Source organism: Stegostoma tigrinum, chromosome 1 (genome assembly GCF_030684315.1).
Source record: "Stegostoma tigrinum isolate sSteTig4 chromosome 1, sSteTig4.hap1, whole genome shotgun sequence".
Taxonomy (NCBI): Eukaryota; Metazoa; Chordata; class Chondrichthyes; order Orectolobiformes; family Stegostomatidae; genus Stegostoma; species Stegostoma tigrinum.
In genome coordinates this window covers 75,446,184-75,468,624 of record NC_081354.1, presented here as the reverse complement: position 1 = coordinate 75,468,624, position 22,441 = coordinate 75,446,184, and the positions used below count along the sequence as shown (strand labels likewise).

The following is a 22,441-nucleotide window of genomic DNA, read 5'->3' as shown; positions in this document are numbered from 1 at the left end:
GATAATGGGAACTGCAGATGCTGGAAAATCCAAGATAACAAAGTGTGGGGCTGGATGAACACAGCAGGCCAAGCAGCATTTTAGGAGCACAAAAGCTGATGTTTCGGGGCCTAGACCCTTCATCAAAAAAAAAGCTTTTTGTGCTCCTAAGATGCTGCTTGGCCTGCTGTGTTCATCCAGCCCCACACTTTGGTATCTTGACTAGTACCTTGTGTAGTTTCAGCAAAATCTCCTTACTTTCATACTTCATTTCCCTTGAAATAAAGGCTAACATTTCATTTGCCATTCTAATTCCTCAGTGAATTTATATGCTAACTTTTTGTGAATAATCCACAACTCCCAAATCCCTTTGAATATTGTCTTGTTTAGTGGTTTAGAAAGATTTTACCAATTTTCACTCCAATCCCTTCAAACTAAAGGCAAACATTCCATTTTCTTTTCCTGTTACCTGCTGAACTTGCTAACGCTGTGATTTATAAACGAGGACTCACATCGCTCTTCTGTAAACTTTCTGCAGTCTTTCTCTAGTTAAATAATATTCAGCTTCCATGTTTTTCCTGCTAAAATGCATAACTTCACATTTTCTCACATTATATTCCATCTGACAAGTTTTTATTCGCTTGTTTAACTGTTCTATATTCCTCTGTATTATTAGTATGCAACATGGCACAAATTGAATATGACTGGAAAATATAAAATATGGCACGACATGAGCAACATTGTCTCTATGCAACAATAAGAGAAACTAAATAGGTATTTCCCAAGGTGGTCACTGCAATTTGAAGTATTAGCGTAACCATATTTTAGTAGCACATTGCTGCTGGAATTGGGTCTGTTTCCATCAACATTCCTTCAATATAACTATGCAACAGGCAGATGGCAAAAGACAGAGGATGGCAAAGTGGTTAGCACTGCTACCTCAGTGCTAGGGACCTGGGTTCTATTCTACCCCTGGGTGACTATGCAAACTCCATACATACATGCCTGTCTGTGATACTTCCCACAGTCCAAAGATGTGCAGGTTAGGTGGACTGGCAATGCTAACATGCCCATAGTGTGCAGGCTAGGTGGATTAGCCATGGGAAACGCAGGATCATGGGGTGGGTCCAGGTGGGGCACTATTTAGAATGCCAGTGTGGACTCGATGGGCCGAATAGCCGCTTTCTGCACTGTAGGAATTCTATGAATCGATAAAAAATCCAGCACCGTGAATAGAACTGAACTGCAAAGTCAAGCAAATTACTCAGTTAAAAAAAGAATAATTTTCTGTCTTACTCTCTGACCCATGTACCCACATTATATACAAACTGCAAAATGATAAGAAAGAAATTCACATTCCTTTTAGGCAAATATGATTTTAGAATAAAGCAGAATTACAAGTTACTTTTTTTTAAAACAAGAAAGACCCCTCATTGGGGCATTTCCACATTTTATTTACAATTTTGGAGCATCCAGGTAATATGTTTATATATATCCAGATAAATTTCTTAAAGTATATACAAAAAATGATAAAGATGAAAACAAATTTAAAAACTGTATATTATACACAGAGAACCATTCACTACCATTGTCAATAGTCTGAAAGATATAAAATCAATACTGTTTTCATTTGTGTCTATACAGTGGTAACCATACAATAATTTAAAAAAATTGCAACCTGTACCGAATGCATTCATAAATGGTCAGCAGTTGTTTCAAAAGCAATTGTCACAATTTTTTAAATATTACCACAGTTCAACATTTGCATAAGGCATATTGTTTGAATAGGTGTTCCAATTTTCAATTTATCACACATGCAAACTACAAAACAACCAGGTTTTGATAATAACTCGCTTAATCTCTCATTTTTGTCCTGCAAGTTTTTGTTTAAAAAGACAGTGGCATTGTATTATTTTTTAACTCAAAGACAAAGTATTCATGTATCTGGAGAATAAGGCTGGTTTCTTGCTGGTAAAAGCAGCATTTTGTTGTTGTAGTCCTGATCTAGTTATTAGCCATTTGTAAGTGTTTATTGTGCTTTAACCGTTTCTTTTTCCTTCAGTTGAAGTTGTGCCAGAATATATAGGATGACTTGATAGCAGAATATGTACTGAGCCTGCACACAGGAACACAAAAGAACTTTGTTTCACGCTGATAACAAAGTGTGAAGCTGGACGAACACAGCAGGCCAAGCTGCATCTTAGGAGCACAAAAGCTGATGTTTTGGGTCTAGACCCTTCATCAGAAAAGGGAGATGAGGAGAGGGGTCTGAAATAAATAGGGAGAGAGGGGGAGGCAGATCGAAGATGGATAGAGGAGAAGATAGGTGGAGACGAGACAAACAAGTTAAAGGGGCGGGGACAGATCCTGTAGAGGTGAGTGTAGGTGCGGAGGTAGGGAGGGGATGTGTCAGTCCGGGGAGGACAGACAGGTCAAGAGGGTGGGATGAGGTTAGTAGGTGGGAAATGGAGGTACGGCTTGAGGTGGGAGGGGGATAGGTGAGAGGAAGAACAGATTAGGGAAGTGGGGACGAGCTGGGCTGGTTTTGGGATTTAGTGGGGGGAGGGGAGATTTTGAAGCTTGTGAAATCCACATTGATACCATTGGGCTGCAGGGTTCCCAAGCAGAATATGAGTTGCTGTTCCTGCAATCTTCGGGTGGCATCATTGTGGCACTGCAGGAGGCCTATGATGGACATATCGTCTAAGGAATGGGACGAGGAGTTGAAATGGTTCGTGACTGGGAGGTGCAGCTGTTTGTTGCAAACTGAGCATAGGTGTTCAGTAAAGTGATTCCCATGCCTCCGCTTAGTTTCCCCGTTGTAGAGGAAGCCACAATGGGACCAGCGGATACAGTATACCACATTAGCAGATGTGCAGGTGAACATCTGTTAGATGTGGAAAGTCTTCTTGGGCCCTGGGATGGGTTTGAGGGAGGGGGTGTGGGGGCAAGTGTAGCACTTCCTGCGGTTGCTGGGAAAGTGCCGGGTGTGGTAGGGTTGGACGGGAGTGTGGAGCAGACAAGGGAGTCACAGAGAGAGTGGTCCCTGCGGAAGGCAGACAAGGGTGGGGATGGAAAAATGTTTTTGGCGGTGGGGTTGGATGGCGGAAATGTCGGAGATGATGCGTTGGATCTGGGGGTTGGTAGGGTGGTATGTGAGGACGAGGGGGATTCTCTTTTGGTGGTCATTGCAGGGATGGGATGTGAGGGATGAGTTGCGGAAATGCGGGAGACGCGGTCAAGGGCGTTCTCGAACACAGAGGGGGGAAGTTGCGGTCCTTGATAAACAAGGACATCTGAGATGTTTGTGAGTGGAATGCCTCATCCTGGGAGCAGATGTGGTGGAGGCGAAGGAATTGGGAAGAGGGGATGGAATTTTGCAGGAAGGTGGGTGGGAGGAGGTGTATTCTAGGTAGTTGTGGGAGTTGGTGGGCTTGAAATGGATGTCGGTTTCTAGGTGGTTGCCTGAGATGCAGACAGGTCAGGAAGGTGAGGGATGTGTTGGAGAGAGTCCAGTGAACTTGAGTTTGGGGTGGAAGGTATCGAAGTGGATGAACTGTCCGAGCTCTTCTTGGAAGCATGAGACGGCATTGATACATTCATCAATGTAGCAGAGGAAGAGGTGGGGTTTAGGGCCAGTGTAGGTGTGAAAGAGGGACTGTTCCACATAACCTACAAAGAGGCAGGCATAGCATGGGCCCATGCAGGTACCCGTGGCCACCCTCTTTGTCTGGAGGAAGCGGGAGGAATTGAAAGAGAAGTTGTTGAAGGTGCGGACGAGTTCAGCTAAGCGGATGAGGGTGTCAGTGGAGGGGGACTGGTTGGGTCTGTGGGACAGGAAGAAGCGGAGGGCCTTTAGGCCATCTGCATGGGGAATGCAGGTGTATGGGGACTGGACATCCATGGTGAAAATGAGGTGTTGGGGACCGGGGAATTGGAAGTTCTGGAGGAGGTGGAGGGCGTGGGTGGTGTCACGGACGTATTAGGTTTGAAAAAAAGACTTGCATTTAGTTAACTCCTTTTAAGATCACAGAATGTCCCAAAGCACTTCACAGGTAATAAAATGCTTCAGTGTATTTGCTGTTGTAATTCAACAAATATAGAAATACTATGTACAGAAAGCTCCCACAAACTTTTGAAAGAAAATTGAACAGAAACAACTGAACAACTCTCTTATGTTGGTAATGGTCTATTTTCAGTTCCAAAGAACGGTCACCGAATCTGAAAAGTTAACTCTGACTTCTTTCCACTGATGCTGCCGGACCGGCTGAGATTTTCTAGCAGTATCTGTTTCTGTTCAGAGATAATAAGAACTATCGATGCTGCAGAATCTGAGATAACATAGTATACAGCTGGATGAAGACAGCAGGCCCAGCAGCATCAGAGGAGCAGGAAACCTGATGTTTCGGGTCGAGACCCTTCTTCAGGAACTTCTCTTTCAATTCCTCCCACTTCTTACCTACAAAGTGGGTGGCCATGGGTACCTGAATGGGCCCAAGCTTTGCCTGCCTCTTTGTAGGATACGTGGAACAATCCCTCTTCTGTACCTACATTGGCCCTAAACCCCACCTCTTCCTCTATTACATTGATGACTGTATCGGCGTCGCCTTGTGCTCCAACGAGGAGCTCGAACAGTTCATCCACTTCACTAACACCTTCCACCCCAACCTTAAGTTCATCCGGACCATCTCTGATACCTCTGTCTCCTTCCTGGACCTCTGTCTCCAACTGGAAACCGATATCCATTTTAACCTACTGACTCCCACAACTACCTAGAATACACTTCCTCCCACCCACCTTCCTATCCCCACACCACGCCCCTCACCCCGATTCCAGGCCCCAAGAAGACCTTCCACATTAAACAGATGTTCACCTGCACATCTGCTAATGTGGTATACTGTATCTGCTGTTCCCGTTGTCGCCACCTCTACATCGGGGAAACCAAGTGGATGCTTGGGGACTGCTTTGCGGAACACCAATGCTCAGTCCGCAACAAACAACTGCACCTCCCAGTCGCGAACCAATTCAACTCCCCCTCCCACTCCTCGGATGACATGTCCATCATGGGCCTCCTGCATTGCCACAATGATGCCACCCGAAAGCTGCAGGAACAGCATCTCCCAATCCGCTTGGGAATCCTGCAGCCCAATGGCATCAATGTGGACTTCACAAGCTTCAAAATCTCCCCTTCCCAACCGCATCCCAAAACCAGCCGAACTACTCTCCGCCCCCCCAACCATTCCTCCCACCTCAAGCCCCACCCCCATCTCCTACCTCATCCTACCTCCTTGACCTGTCCGTCCTCCCTGGACCGACCTATCCCCTCCCCAGCTCCCCACCTACATTCATCTTCACTGGGTCTAACCCCGCCTCTCTGACCTGTCTGTCTCCTCTCCATCTATCATCTTCTTCATCCATTTACTATCCACCTCCCCCTCTCTCCCTATTTATTTCAGAATCCCCTTCCCCTGCCCCATTTCTGAAAACGGATCTCGACCCGAAACATTGGGTTTCCTGCTCCTCTGATGCTGCTTGGCCTGCTGTGTTCATCTAACTTCACACCATGTTATCTCAGATTCTGCAGCATCAGCAGTTCCTACTATCTCTGAACAGAAACAGATACTGCTAGAAAATCTCAGCTGTTCTGGCAGCATCAGTGGAAAGACATCAGAATTAATGTTTCAGATCCAGTAACCGCTTTTCAGAACTGAAAACAGACCATAAGACACAGGAGCAGAAATGAGGCCATTCAACCCAACAGGTCTGCTCCACCATTCAAATTATGGCTGATAAGATCCTCAACCCCATTCTCCCGCTTTCTCCCCATAACCCCTGATCCCTTTGATAATCAAGAATCTATGCCTGTCTTAAATATACTCAATGACCTGGCCTCCACAGCCTTGTGCGGCAGTGAATGCCATAGATTCACCACTCTCTGGCTGAAGTAGTTTCTGCTTATCTCCGTTCTAAAAGGTCTTCCCTGTACTCTAAGGCTGTGCCCTCAGATCCTAGACTCTCCAACCAATGGAAGCATCTTCCCAAAGTCCACTGTGTCCTGTCCATTCAGTATTCTGAAAGTTTCAATCAGATACTCCCTCATCTTTCTAAACTCCATCGAGTGTAGACCCAGAGGCCGCAAACATTTCTCATATGTTAAGCTTTTCATTCCTGAGACCATTCTCGTGAACCTCCTCTGAAACTGCTCCATGGCCAACACATCCTTCCTGAGAAATGGGGCCCCAAAACTGCACACAATACTCCAAATGTAGCCTGATCGCTGCCTTATAGAGCGTCAGAAGTCCCTGCTTTTATATTGAAGTCCTGTCAAAATAAATGCCAAAGTTGCATTTGCCTTCCTAATTACTGACTTAACCTGCAAGTTTACCATGAGAAAATCCTGGATGAGAACTCCCAAGTCTCTCTGCACTTCAAATTTTGGAATTTTCTCCCCATTTAGAAAATAGTCCATGCTTTTATTTTTCTTCCTAAAGTGCATGACCTCACACGTTCCCACGTTGTCCTCCATCTGCCACTTCTTTGCCCACTCTCCTAACCTGACCAAATCCTTCGGCAGCCTCACCACCTCCTCAATACTACCTGTCCCTCTACCTATCTTTGTACTGTCTGCAAACTTGACCAGAATGCCCTCAGTTCCTCTATCATTAATGTATAAAGTGAAACATCGTGGTCCCAACGCTGACCCTTGTGGAACACCCCTCATCACCGGCTGCCATCCTGAGATAGACCCCTTTATCCCCCCTCTCTGCTTTCTGCCAGGCAGACACAATCTTCTATCCATGCGAGCACCCTGCCTCTAACATTGTGGGCTCTTATCTTACTCAGCACCCTCCTGTGGATCACCTTGTCAAAAGGCCTTCTTGAAGTCCAGGTAGATAACATTCATTGGCTCCCCTTGGTCTACCCTGCTCATCACTTCCTCAAACATTTCGAACAGATTTGTCAGGCATGAACTCCCCTTGATGAAGCCATGCTGATTTTGCCCCATTTTACCATACACTTCCAAGTATTCAGGAATCTCATCCTTTAGAATGGACTCTAGAATCTTATGCATGACCAATGTTAGGTTAAACAGCCTGTAATTTTCAGTCTTTTGCCTTACTCCCTTCTTTGAACAGAGGTGTCATGTTAGTGATTTTCCAGTCCTCTGGGACCCACCCTGACTCACGTGATTCCTGAAAGATTACCATTAACACCTCCATTATCTCTTCAGCTATCTCCTCAAGAACTCTGGGGAGTAGACCATCTGGTCCAGGTGATTTATCCACCTTCAGGCCATTCAGTTATTCTAGCATCTTCTCCTTGGGGATGGTCACCATACTCACCTCTGCCTCCTGACTCTCTTGAATTTTGGGATATTACTTGTGTCTTCCACTGTGAAGACTGACGCAAAATAATTATTCAATTCCTCAGCCATTTCCTTGTTCCCCGCTATCATCTCTCCGGCGGTCCAATGTCCACTTCTGCCTCTCTCTTACAGTCGTCCTTTATATTAATGGCTCGCTTACCCTCATATTTAATCTTCTCCCTCCTTATTTTGTTGCCCTGTTTATCTTTTAAGCTTCCTAAATGTCTGGTTTCCCACTGCCTTTTGTCATAGTATATGCTTTTTCTTTTGCTTTTATGCTATCCCTGGCTTCCCTTGTCAGCCATGATCCTCCTTGTACCATGTTTCTGTTTCCTAGGGGTGAATTTTCACTGTGTCTCTGAATTACTCCCAGAAACTCCAGCCACTGCTGTTCTACTGTCTTTCCTGCTAGGCTCCTCTCCCAGACAATTCTGCCCAGCTCCTCCCTCATGCCTCTGTAGTTGCCTTTATTCCACTGTAATACCAATCAAACATTTGTTTAAGTGCCATTAACTAAGGGATAAAGGTAAAGTTGCCAAAAGTTCCCAGAAGACCAATAGGCTGCTCCCTCATTCAAGAGAGATGACTGGTGGTGAGTTTAACCTGAGGAACTCTCCACCTCAGGTGAAGGGTGAAGCTAAGAAAGCAAACTCAGCCAGTCCAGCATGCAATGCCATGCTACTGGTGTCACTTTGCGTCATCAACCAGCTATCCGAACAACTGAGCTACTGATAAATATCAGGTAGGACATCAAAGATAATATTACCTCTCTTCAAAATTGTGTCATGGGATATTTTATATTCACCGAAGACAGCACGGGGGCTTTTTTTTGAAAACATCTCTTCTGAGAGAAGGAAATCATGTACAACAGTAAAGCATGTAATAGCCTATCTACCAGCAACTTCATAAAACGTAATGACGACCATGGTTATATTTGCCGTTAGCACACAACTTGCTACAACAGCATTCCACTGAACAGACTATGTAACAAAGTTCACTAACATTTAATTGGTTTCCATAAAAGTTTGGACAGTGAAATACGGTGACAGAACTGGATATATTACGGTGATAATTATCGTGTATATTTTAAAGTTGGACTGTTCTAGATTCACAACAGACTTTTTGAAACAAATCAAAATGAAATATAACAGAGAAACATACTATTTAACTTAACAAGTCCAACCTGGCATTTGTGCTCCGCTTGAACCTCCTGCCACCTTTGCTCAGTTATCAGTGTAACCATCTATTCCCTTCTCCTTCCTATGTTTGTATAGCTTCCCCCAGGGGAGGCAACGGCCTAGTGGTATTATTGCTGGACTGTTAATTCAGAGTTTCAGGTAATATTCTGGCACCCAGTTTTGAATCCCACCATGGCAAATTGTGGAATCTGAATTCAATGAAAATCTGGAATTATGAGTCTAATGATGAGCATGAATCGCACGTAACTTGTTGGAGAAATCCATCTGGTTCACAAATGTCCTTTAGAGAAGGAAACGGCCATCCTTACCTAGATTTCACAACACTACAAATGACTCAAGTGCAACTAATACAGTAAGACAGATAAAAATCAAAGGAGGGCCATATCGGTGACGTCAGACCCACAGTAATATGGCTCACTGTTATGGCTAACTAATGCTGGCCTAGACTCATATTGGAACACTTTCAACTTTTTGTATCCCAGTGGAATTAGGACACCAAACACCCCCAGCCCCATATGCTCTTTCTCTAAACTCACTGATATCTAGTATGTCGGGTTTTTGTTTTCATAATTTCTTAGTAAGATTTTACGGAGACTTAAGTGAAAAGCAACATTATAAACTGCAAGTACGTTGTACTTTTGCCCACACAAGAATGTTATTCAAGGTAAGCCATGTACAGTATTGTAAATGGCCAAAACACAACTCTGCAGCACACTTCGTCAAATTTAACAGTTGTGTACTTTCATCCTTCAAGTGATTCACCAGCTTAGAAGGCAGCATTACTTTGCTCTAAAGGGCCATTTCCACTCAGCAGTGAGACAGATTTTATCTTCCTGAAAACTCACCTCAGTCTGGATCATCCCATATCGTTGGCATCTCATGGTTTCAACAATGTGAGAAATGTCAAACTGTTGGCAGACAAAAGGAAGAGTTACAAAGTCACTAGCAATCCAATAGGATAGATGCGATTAGAAGTCTTTGCAGCACAGACATTTCAAACCAATAAAAATCTTTAACGGGGTCATTATCGTTAAACTCTCACTCTACTTTCTGACTTAGACTAGCATTACACATGGCTTCCTGTGCATCAGCCAAGTTGTCATTCTTCATGTTGTGGTCGGACAGATGATAGGTTTTTTTTAGCCATTCAACATATTTCTAAAAAGATAATCAGAAGCACACATCCATGGGCATTCTCAAAAGGCAACCTTGGAGCTTTGTACTGTATTGTTAATTGAAATAAAACTAAAACTGATCAAAATTTCTTATACCATATAATGTCAAAGGCAATAAATTCAAGCCATTGTTCAAAACTAGATTTCATAACATCGCAAATGACTCAAGTACAACCGATACTGTAAAATAGATAAAATTCAAAGGTCCATCTGCTGTCTCTTTCAGTTTACCATCATCCTTACGGAGAACAAAATGATTGGTGGAAATCTTATTTTCCATCAACATTTGCATTGCATGGTAAAAGTAATGTATATCTGTGACTTTCATTATTAATATATCACAAAAACTAAATTACACAAGCGTTACTTGATATCCATTTCTGTAATGCAGTCCCATTTGACGAAGTGCATTTCTTAATAATATGACATGATGATAACTTGCATTAAGATAGTGTTTTTAAATATAGTAAAACTTCCCAAAGTACTTAGCGAGAGAAATTATCGAACACAATTTGACTCTGAGTCACATAAGGCGATATTATGATGGATGATCAATAGCTTGATCAAAGAGGCAGGTTTAATGGAAAGTTTTAAAAGGTGAGGGAATTGGAGGTGGAGAGAGAAGGGTGTAGAGGTTTATTGAGGAACTTCCAATGTATAGGGTCGAAAGCTTGGCAGACAATGCCCTTGATTGACAAGCAATCTTGCTAAACTGGGTCAATTGGCTGAGGAGTGGCAGACGTAGTTCAATTGAGATAAATGCGAGGTATTGAATTTTGGTAAAACAAATAGGGACAGGGCTTATACAATTCATGGTCGGGCCACGGGTAGTGTTGTAAAACACAGAGACATAGGGGCTTGGGTACATAATTCTTAGACATTTGCATTACAGGTAGACAGGGTGGCTGAGAAGGCATTTAGCATGCTGCCTTCATTGCTCAGACCTTTGAGTATAGGAGTTGAGATTGTACAGGATGTTGGTGAAGCCTCTTCTAGAGCACTGTGTGCTATAGGAAGTGTACTGTTAAATAGGAGAGTTTCAGAAAAGATTTACCAGGATGTTTCAGGGACTAAAGGATTCGAAATATAAAAATACACTCGATAGACTGGGGCTTTTTACACTGGAGCATAGGTTGGGTGGTGACATTATAATGGTTTATAAAATCATCAAGGGCATAGATAAGGTGAATAGCAAGGGTCTTTTCCCCAGGGTTTGCGGGGGGTGGGGGAGGAGTTCAAAACTCGGGGGCATATTTTTTAAGGTGAGTGGAGAAAGATTTAAAAAGGACATGTGGGGCAACTTTCTTACACAGACAGTGGTTCATGTGTGGAATGAACTGCCGGAGGATGCCATTGATGCAGGTACAGTTGCAACATTTCAAAGGCATTTGGATAAATACAGAAATAAGAAAGGTTTGGAGAAATATGGGCCAAATGAAGGGGTGGAACTAGTTTAGTTTGGGAACACGGTCAGGATCGACCGAAGTTGGACAAAAGGGTCTGATTCCATGCGGTATGACTTTATGACTCTGACTCGAGAACTAAAATCTTGCAAACTCAAAAGTCTGGAATTGGACGAGCTATGATATTTTAAGGGGTTGTAAGGCTGGTAGAGGTTTCGGGGGAAAGGAGAAATGAGTCCACAGAGGAATTTGAAAACAAGGACAAGCATTTAAAATCAAGTCATTGCTAAACTGAGAGACAATACAGTGCAGTCGGCACGGGATGACGGCTGATTGGGGCTAAGTATGTGCTAGGATACATGTATTGGGTACAGCATAAGAATAAGATATTCACCACGCTATGTGTACCCTGGCTATCTGCAAAAGTGACTTTACTAAGCCCGCTAACAGGAGTCCTGCATTTTATTTCCTCTCTTCATTACACCCACTGGTAGTGCATTTGAGATGCTAAGCATTCACTGTGCAAATTTACTTTTCCTCATTCTGCCATTAGTTCTTTCGCAAATCACCTTAGATAAATGAAATACTGCCTCATTCCCACATGATTTTGAATACTTCCATCAAATTTTTTCCCATCTTATCTAGTCTCATAAAAAAATCAACTCCATCTTCCTCACTCTCACCATGCCAACTGAAGTCCCCCATCCCTGGAAATATTCTCAAATTCCTCAGGGACTTCAAAACCTTCCTCAAGTGCTGTTTCCAGAACTGTACACAATATTCCAGTTGAAGCCAAATCAGTGATAAAAAGATTCAGCATAATCCCCCTCCTGTTGCAAGTGATGCTTCTATTAGGAAAGCCCAGGGTCTGATGTGCCTTTATAACTGCTTTCTCAAATGCCTTTTCAAACAATTTGTTTCCCTAAGTGTTTCTGCACCTCCTTTAGAACTGCTCTATTTTGCTGTACATCTTCTCAAGCTTCCTATCAAAATGTTACATTTTCATGTTTTTTGTGGTAAATTTTACTTGTCACATGTCTACACATTCCAACAGGCCATGAATGAGCATCTGTCTCACAGGTTAATTTCCAAGTTTTGTGTCATATAAAAATGTTGAAATTATTCCTTCTACCCCCAAGTCTAGGTCATTACCAGATAAACAATAGTTCAACACTACTTCCCTTTCTTGTCACTTGGCCAACTTTGTATCATGCTGCCACTGTTTGTATTCATAGGGTTTCCCCTTTGCTGGTAGTCTATCAAATGCCTTTTGGCCGTCCAAATACGCCATATCAATTGTATTCACTCCGAGCATTTCTGCCGTCTTACTAAATAAAAATATAACAGGTGCAATTAAGAATATGTAATAAATGCTGGCTTTACCAGTGATTCCCACCTCCCATGTACAAACAAAATCACGAATTGCCATTTATAACTGCACTGACTTCCTTTACTTAATCTACGTATGTTCAAGTGATTGTTAATTGTGTCCTGGATTAAAAGTTTTCCCATCACTAAAGTTAAATTGCCTAGCCTGTAGTTACTTGGCTTATCCTTTCACATTTTGGAACAAGGGTTGCACTTGGAATTCTCCAATTCCCTGGCATTATATTCAAGGAGGATTGAGAAGACCACGGCCAGTTGCACCATAATTTCCATTCTTATGAACCTCAGCATCATAGTTACCAATTTTAAGCACAGTTAACTTTTCAGATATTTCTACTTTATTAATTAGTTCATACCAATCACAACTACCTACTGCTTCACTATGAATTGGGCAGCATTGTCTTCCTTGATGAAGACACATGCAAAGGAGTCATTTAGCATCTCAGCAAGCCTTCCAACTCCATATACGAGATTTTCATCTGGACCCTAATCAGCTCCAACTCTAATTTTTTAAAAATTATTTAAACGGTTATAGAAGATTTTTGACTACCTTTCATGTAAGCCACTGGTCCCTTCTCATGCTCCTACCCTCTCTAATTTTCATCACCTCTTCCCCTTTGAATGTTCTCGGCCTGGCTCACTAGTGTATTATCCATCTATTACCTGTAATACAGCCCACTTTTCTGCTTCATCTTACTGTATTACTTCCATCATCCAGGGAGCTATGGCTTGTATGTCTATTTGGCCATGAAACATAACAGCAGAAGTAAACCATTCAGCCACTGATACTGCTCCGCCATTCAATGAGATCATGGTTGATCTGCTAATCATCAACACCCTCACTTTCCTGTCTTATCCACAAGCTTTGATTGCCTCGCTGATTAAAAAGATGTCCATCCCACCCTTGAATATACTCATGGCCTACCCTTTACAGCCCTTTGCAGGAAAGAATTCCACAGACTTGCTACCCTCTCAAAGATGAAAATTCCTCCTCATCTATCTTTTAAACCGACAAAACTTAGTCTGAGATTATGCCCTACACTCTCCTAAAAAGGGGAAATTACCTCTCCTCATCTACTCTATTAAGTCCCCTAAAAATTTTGTACATTGTTTTTCATTTTTCTAAACACCAATGAGTACAGATACAATCTCTCAGCCAACTCTCCCTATCCAGAATCAAGCCAGAGAGCCTCCTCTAGACAGTTTCCAATGTCAACGTATCTTTCCTTAGATAAGGGGATCAAAACCATTCACACAACCCCAGCTAACAAAGTGTGGAGCTGGATGAACACAGCTGGTCAAGCAGCATCTCAGGAGCACAAAAGCTGACGTTTTGGGCCTAGACCCTTCATCAGAGAGGTCTCTGATGAAAGGTCTAGGCCTGAAATGTCAGCTTTTGTGCTCCTGAGATGCTGCTTGGCCTGCTGTGTTCATTCAGCTCCACACTTTGTTATCTTGGATTCTCCAGCATCTGCAGTTCCCATTATCGCTCACACAACCCCAGCTGCAGTTTGACTAGAATATAGCATAACCTTGTATAATTTTAGCAAGATCTCACTGTTTTTATACTCCATTCACCTTGAAGTAAAGGCCAACTTTCTACTTGCCTTCCCTATTACACACTGAACTTCGCTGTTAGATTCATGTACAATGAATCCCAAATTGCTCTGTGCTGTAGCTTTCTTCAGTTTTTCTGCATTCAAACAATATTCAACTCTCCCATTCTTCCCATAGCCTCAGATTCCTCCATTATATTCCACCTGCCAAGTTTTACCCACTAACACTTCCAGCTATATCCCACTGTAGACCCCTTATGTTATCCCGCCTATTTTTGTGTTAATAGCAAATTTGGCAGCAGTACATTCACTTCCATCATCCAAGTCGTCAATGCACAGATACATAGAAAGCAGGGGCCGGAGTAAGGCATTCAGCCCTTAAGGAGCCTGTTCGGTTATTCAATGTGATAGTGACTGATTGTCCAACTCAGCAGCCTGTTATTTGTTTCTCCCCATACTCTTTGGTCCCTTTAGCCACAAGAACTACATCTAACTCCTTCATGAAATCATTCATCATTTAGACTTCAAATGCTCTCCGTGGCAGATAATCCCACAGACTCACCACTCTCTGGATGGGGAGATTTCTCCTCATATCAGTCCAAAATAGCCTGCCATGTATCCTTATACAGTGACTGCGAGTTCTGGACTCTCAGGTCATAGGGAATACCCTTTCAGCTTTTACCCTGCCCAGTCCTGTTAGAATTTTATAAGTTTTTATAGGATTCCCCTGCTCAGTCCAAGGAACACAGGCCTAACTAATCCAATCTCGCTTCATACCTTTGTCCTGCCATATGAGGAAATCTTCATTTACCAAGACTGGCTCCATCTCCAGCCAGAACATCATTCTTCAGATGAGGAGGCCAAAACTGCACATCATATTCCAGGGTATGGACTCAGCAAAGCCATGTACAACTGTAGCAAGACATTACTGCTTTTTTAGGTCAATCCTCTTGCTGCAAAGATCAAAATACCACATGCTTTTTGCTCTGCCTGCTGCACTTGCATTTTAGTCTCACTAACTAGTATACAAGGACACCCAGGTCCCGTTGCACCTCTCCTTTTCTCAGTCCATCACCGTTCAGATAACTGTATTTCTGTTTTTGCTACAAAAGTGGATAATCTAACATTTATTCATATATCTCATCTGACATGCATTTGCCTATTCACTCCATTGGCCAAATCTTAGTGAAACATCTCTCCATTCCCCTCATAGTTTGCCCTCTCACCCAGCTTTGTTTCATCTGCAAACTTGATGATATTACATTTAGTTCCTTCATCTAATATACATTGTTATTATTATATTGATTAACTGTGGTCACAGCACTGATTCCTGTGGCATTCCAGGTTACCGTCTTGATATAAGCACCTTTATCTCAACTCTGTCTTTTCGATTAGTTTGCTGACCATCTATACGTGCCATATGCTTGTCCCACCTTTCCTCTTTTGGAAAAGTACCACAAAAAATGCAAACCATCGCATCACTTCTCTTTAATTAACTGGCACAAAGCAAACTGCAAGTTGCAAATTGCAATTTACCATTATAAAGCAGATTGATGCTTGCACAGAAATAGCAATACATCACTCTTACATCTGGACATCCTCTGCAGCTTACCGTTAAGCATAGAACAAAATGGGAACCCACCTGAGCTGGAAAAAAAAACAACTTCTTATAGGTTGTTGTGTGTTAAATTATGGGTTTATTCTTCTTTGGTTAAGGCAGGGATGTGTTGAATGGGACAGAGAAATTACTGGATTACCACAAGAAAAATATAATGGTTTCCCGACCATTTTAGGAAACTGTATTTTATTTCACGTGACTGTGGTCATAAGTGAAGGCTTGAGAATTTACATTTTAGGTGGCAGGAATTTAAACTGCTGAATTTGTTGCTTTCTTCATTCCATTACAGTCCCGAGCTTGACACTGCTAAAATTCACTCTCACAATTACAGACTGTTGAAAGGCAAAAATCCGAAGGCAGCGGGAAAATTTGTTTGTTTGTTCAAAAGATTATGGCCATTGAGTTGTACAGCATAGAAACAGACCCGCGGTCCAATTCATCCATGCCGATCAGATCTCGCAAAAAAATCTAGTCCCATTTTCCAGTATTTGGCCCATATCCCTCAAAACCCTTCGTACTCACAGATCCATCCAAACAGCTTTTAAATGTTGTGATTGTACCAGGTTCCAACATTTCCTCAGGCAGCTCTTTCCATAAACGCAACACCCTCTGCATGAAAATGTTGCTTCTTGGGTCCCTTTCATATCTTGCCCCTCTCAACTTAAACCTGTGCCCTCTAGGTATGGACTACCCCCCACCATGGGGAAAAGACCTTGTCTATTTAACCTATCCTAGCCCATGATTTTATAAACCTCTATTCGATCACCCTTCAGCCTCCAATGCTCCAGGGAAAATAGCCCCAGTCTAGTCAGCCTCTCCCTATAGCTAAAACTCTCCAACCCTAGCAACATCCTTGTAAATCTTTTCTGAACCCTTTTAAGTCTCAAACATTCTTCCTGTGGCAGGGAGACCAGAATTACACACAGTATTCCAAAAGTGGCATAACCAATGTCCTGTACAGCCACAACATGACATTCCAACTCCTGTACACAATGCACTGACCAATAAAGGCAAGCATACCAAATGCCTTCTTCACTATTCTGTCTACCTGCGACTCCACTATGGAACCTGCACTCCAAGGTCTCTTTGTTTAGCAACACTCCCCAGGAACTTACCATTTAGTGTATCAGTCCTGCCCTGATTTGCCTTTTCAAATTGCAGCACCTCACATTTATCTAAATTAAACTCCACTGTCACTTATTGGCCCATTGGTCCATCTGATCAAGATCTCATTGTAATCCGAGGTAACCTTCTTCGCTGCCGATTACACCTCCAATTTTGGTGTTGTCCGCAAACTTACTAACCATACTTCCTATGTTCACATCAAATCATTTATATAAATGACAAAAAGCAATGGACCCAGCACCGATTCTTGTGGCACACTACTGGTCACAGGCCTCCAGTCTGAAAAGCAACCCTCTCCGTCTTCTACCTTCGAGCCAGTTCTGCATCCAAATAGCTAGTTCTCTGTCTATTCTGTATGATCTAACCTTGTCAAATGCCTTACTAAAGTCCATATGCATCACGTCTACTATTTGGCCCTCATCAATCCTCTTTGTTACTTCTTCAAAAAGCTCAATGAAGTTCACGAGATACGATTTCCCATGCACAAAGCCATGTTGACTATCCCTAGTTAGTCTCTGCCTTTCCAAACACATTTAAATCCTGACCCTCAGGATTCCTTCCAACAAGTTGCCCATAACCGATTTCATGCTCATCGGTCTGTATTCTTGGTTTATCTTACCACCTTTCTTAAATAGTGGCATCGAGTAAGCCAATTTCCAGCCTTCCAGCACTTCACCTATGGCTAATGATGACATAAATATCTCAGCAACAGGTCTAGCAATCACTTCCCTAGCTTTCCACAGAGTTCTAGGGTATAACTGCTCGGGTCCTGGGGATTTATCCACCTTCATGCCTTTTAAGACGTGCTGAGCCTCCTCCTGTGTAATATGGACATTTTTCAAGGGGTCTTAATAAATTAGTTTGATTTTTATTTCTGTTGCAAGAATGCTTCTTGCTGCAGAATGTAAGCATCAGTATATTGTACGCACACCAGCTGGATCAGCATGACCTTTTTGAAGCAGACAGGAAAGTCTCAAAGACCTGTCCTAATCAACACATGCTGTGTAGCTCCAGATACAAGATGAAACATGTTTTCTCCAGGTGTACGCACCAAATTAAATACAGAAATCATTTCCTATATTTTCTTTATGCTTCTATTTTTGTTCCTCATTTTTACAGTGCTGTTATAATATTGTAGGCCTCAAAAGTATGCTTGTACTCATACATAAGGCCAAGTTCTATGGGGGGGGGGGTGGGTCAATTGTAACTGGATGGGCTGAATGGCCTGCTTCCACACCAAAGATTCTATGAATTTGTGCATGTGCACAGGCACAGGCCATTTAAATCGGGTCCTCGAAAATATTTTACGTGTGTGTGTGTAACTGTTTCTGCGTAAAATGTTTGAAGGATGCACAGATTTAAACAATACTGCAAAACAAGTTTAGAACAAACACTACAGCATATCGCAAAGAATGTGAACTTTCAGCCACACGAAGAAGAAAGAAAAAGTTTAAGACACTTTGATAGTGATTTCTCATGAATTTACAACTTGTTATCTTGAACTTGATTTTGGCTCTATTCCTTGCTTTTAAACTTTTAGCACAAGCCCAAAATTTCACCCCCAATATTTTGCAGTTTGCAAGTAGATTGCAGGGCTCAATTGTGTCAAATATTTTACACTTTTTTTGCATTTGCATAAAATGCACCTGAGTTTAAGGATTTTCCTACATAAACTCAGAGTTGATGAACAGTCATCAAGACTTGAAATGTTAGCTTGCGCTGTATCCACACATGTTGCCTGATCCACTGTGGTTTCCAGCATTTTTTGTTTTCAGTACAGATTCCACCACCTGCAGTAATTTGCTCCTTCATAATTCAGTACTTATGATTTTTGCCAAAAAGAAATACACACTACAATGGAAATTGCATTGATGTGACACTTTCCACATTACTCAGGAAATCTTAAGGTATCAATTAATTACTCAAACTGTCATTATACAGCAGAGCATGGTAACTAACTTCTGTACAATAAGGTTTCGGAAACAGATACGTGATAAATGATCAATTCATCTGTTTTACAAAATACTGAAACGAGAGTAAGCATTAGCCAGGACACCAGACCAAACAATGCATCCTTAGTTAAGTTTCTCATCTGAAAGATAACACTTCCAACAATGTTGACCACTCTTGGCAGTGCAGAGATGGCCAAGCCTAGACAATGTGCTTGAATCCCTGCAGTATCAATTTAAGACAAGAATCATAAATGCCAATTTAGTGGAAATACTTACATCAAGTCCTTTGCTGATGAATGTTAATACTGCATCTAGGCAAATAAGTGTCCCTGACCGACCGATTCCTGCACTACAGTGGGCAATTAAGGAGCCAGTACGTTTGATATGTCTCATGTAGCTGAGAAAGGCAACTAATTGCTCCGGCTTGTCTGGGGTTCCATGGTCCGGCCAGGCGGTAAAGTTCAAATGCGTTACTTGTCGTGACTCGCCATTCTGTATAAACAAAGGAACGATTTTACCCAGAGAAATTAACTACAAGACACCTCCTGCCCTGAAAGATCAAATAAATACTCAAAAAATTGAGGTAGGAAAACTGATTTTCCCATGCATCCTGTAATTGTAATGATCTAAATATATGTCTTTAGGAGTTCAGGCCATGTCAAAACCCTGGATTTCAGCTCATGGTGGTCTACCTCAGGGCAATGTCAAACCTGACGTGGGTTAGGAAAGTGAAATATAAAGGCCAACTAGCTGCTGTCTTGAAACAACTAAAGGGATAATACCAACTCCACTGTCAACTCTCAACTTGACCTCTTGTAAAAAGGCAAGAAAAAACTAACCTTGTATCCCATCTGCTTTACAGCCTATCTCTCAGAATCAGAGTGTACAGAAGGTGCCCTTCAGCCCATTAGGTCTATACCACTAAAAACATACTACAGTCTACACTAGTCCTGCTTTTGCACACTAGGCCCAGAGCCTTGAATATTATGACACTTCAAGTGACCATCCAAGTAATTTTTAAAGTTTGTGAGGTTTCCCCCTTCAACTACCCTCCCAGGCAATGCATTTCCAATTCCCATCACCCTCTGGGTGAAAACATTTATCCCCAGATCCCCTCTAAATCTCCTGCCATGCACTTTAAGATTATACCCCATTGTTATTGATCCTTCAACTAAGGGGAACAGCTGTTTTCTATTCATCTGGTCCAGGCCCCTCATAACTTTATACACCTCTATCAGGTTCCCTTCTCAAACTTTTCTGCTCTGGGAAAAACAACCCCAGGTTATCAAGCCTTTCTTCACAGCTGAAATGTTTCATCTCAGGCAAAATCGTGGTGAATCTCCTCTGCATCCCTTTCAGTGCAAACACATCCTTTCTATAATGGAGGTGCCAGAACTGCACACAGAACTCCATTTGTGGCCTGACCAAAGTCCTGTACAGCTCCAACATGACCTTGCTGTTCTTATAATCAATGCCATGCTGAAAATGGCAAGCATCCCAAATGCCTTCTTAACCATCCTATTAACCTGCCCTATGCCTTCAGGAATCTGTGGATATGTATTCCAAGACTTATCTGTTCCTCTGAGCTTCGTGTCTTGCTATTCATTAAGTACTCCCTTGTCTTGTTCCTTCTTCCAAAGATATTTATCAAGGTTAAATTCTGTCACTGATCTGCCCAATACATCTATATTTTCCCATAACCTACACCTTCCTGTTCACTGTCAATCACCCAGTCAATCTTTGTGTAATTGCAAATTTACTTATCATCTTCCCCTCCATATAATCATTTATGAATATCACAAACAATAAGGGACCTACTGCACACTGGGCTCCAATCACAAACAGTCTTCTACTACCACCCTTTATCTCTTACCATAAAACCAACCATGGATCCATCTTTCCAAGTTACCCTAGATCCCATGAATGATCACCTTCTTTATCAGTTTCCCATGTGTGACCTTGTCAAAGGGCTTACTGAAATCCAAATAAACTGCATCAACTGCACTATGTTCATCCAAACATTTGGTCACCTCTTCAAATAAAAAATCCACCAGACTTGTTAGGCATTGCCTTCCTCTGAAAGCAAATGCTGAACAAACTTTGCCTCCCTAAATGAAGGTTAATTTTCTCCTTCACTATCTTCTTTAATAGCTTCCCTACCACTGATATAGATTCACTGGTCATTAGTTCACTGGTCTCTTTCTACCATCCTTCTTGTAAAGTCCCACTTGGTGGAAGGAGTAACCCTCTCGGGTGCTGAAAGGATCTCAGGCCCGCTTCTTCCATCTGCTTTTCCAAATGAACATCCAAGAGTGTGTGCCGGAAAGTGAGGCAACAGGAAAGGAATGTCTTCTTCCATCTTATTTATGTGACTGTCAACAGCCTATGCTCTCTGCAGTTAGCACTAGGTGCAAAGAAATGACATGCTGGCCATTTGTTTCCTCTTCGACGGTCTAGTCAATATAGTGACATGAAAATACAAGCAACTATATATTTGAGCACTCTCTTATGCCATGTCTGCTGGCAAAATAGGCCAATTGTACCAAAAATAAAGTCACAATTTGGCTGATCTATTCATACAAACCTGTAAGTTAATCATCTCAATTTTTCGAACAGTAAATTCTTCCAATGAATGGCAATGTTGAAGGATTATCTTAATCTTGTTGTTAATTATTACTGATTTTCCCTTAAGTTCTGGCCAGTATCTTTGACATTTGACCTTTCCTCCTTCGACTTCGAGAGTCATCATGGCAATGATGTTAGACTCTTGCTCCCAAACCATCTGCCAAAAGTCTGCCAGTGTATGAGGTAAAGGTCCTTGACATGCAATGTAGGTGTAGTCATATTTATCCACTGGTATTTTTATAAAGCTGGCATTAATGTATCCATGCTCCTCTCCAAGAGGAACTCGTGTGCCATCATCTGCAATTAACAATTAATTAATTAGTTTCCATCTCTTATATCTATCGGTTGTTTCATTATGTTTATTTGGATACAGAACAGGAAGTAAAGATGCAATACTAAACAATTGAAAATTTATAGCATTCTCGTATTACAAAGTGGTGAAAAACTGCTGCCATAGTTATCAATTAAATGCTCCTTTCTACATGTTTCCTTCTACCTGGGAATTAAATAATTATCATGAACTGTAAAAGCAGTGCTTTTGTGTGTAGTGGGTTGAGATAGGAAACTGTCACCTAAGCGTGCGCAATAAAAGAAAACTGAATTCATGCCTAACCTCAGAAATATACAGCAAGTATGTATGCAGCAACATTTGCTCATTTAGAGTGTTCCATCCAGAAATCTACTTGCCACCTACTTACAAGTGAAACTAAATGTTTTGAGGAGTCATCTTAACTCAGAGATAATCCTGCAACACATCAGGTTATGAAACATTACACATTATTCATCCATTTGTTCAATTGAAAACATTTCTATCACCCAAGAAACAGTCGTGCTTTGCCCAATTGGGAGATCTAGCATGCTTGTCTTATAAAATGGTGTAAAAATGTTGCAACAGCTACTAAATTAAATACTATACTCTACTTGCTTGCAGTTTTACATTAATGAAACAGCACACTGCCCTTATAATACAGTCAGTGCTGCCTAAATTTGTTAAGGACACTGAAATAAGATCCTGATTGGCTTTTGCCTCTGCAAACCTGCTCTAGCCATTTACTAA

At 41.9% G+C, this 22,441-nt stretch overlaps 1 protein-coding gene across 9 annotated transcripts in view; it reads right to left on the bottom strand.

The window, feature by feature from the left end:
• Positions 1-1,457: 1,457 nt before the first annotated feature.
• ptpn13 (protein tyrosine phosphatase non-receptor type 13) overlaps positions 1,458-22,441 on the bottom strand; it is a 224,979-nt gene continuing 203,995 nt past the window's right edge. For 8 of the 9 annotated variants that reach the window (XM_048534137.2, XM_048534197.2, XM_048534154.2 and 5 more), the window contains 4 exons: positions 21,344-21,681; positions 19,036-19,251; positions 9,390-9,452; positions 1,458-2,095 (listed from right to left, as the gene is read on the bottom strand). In XM_048534137.2, coding sequence (XP_048390094.1) covers positions 2,009-2,095; positions 9,390-9,452; positions 19,036-19,251; positions 21,344-21,681 — 704 coding nt within the window. In that variant the 3' untranslated portion in view covers positions 1,458-2,008. The other variant, XM_048534187.2, reaches the window with a different exon arrangement.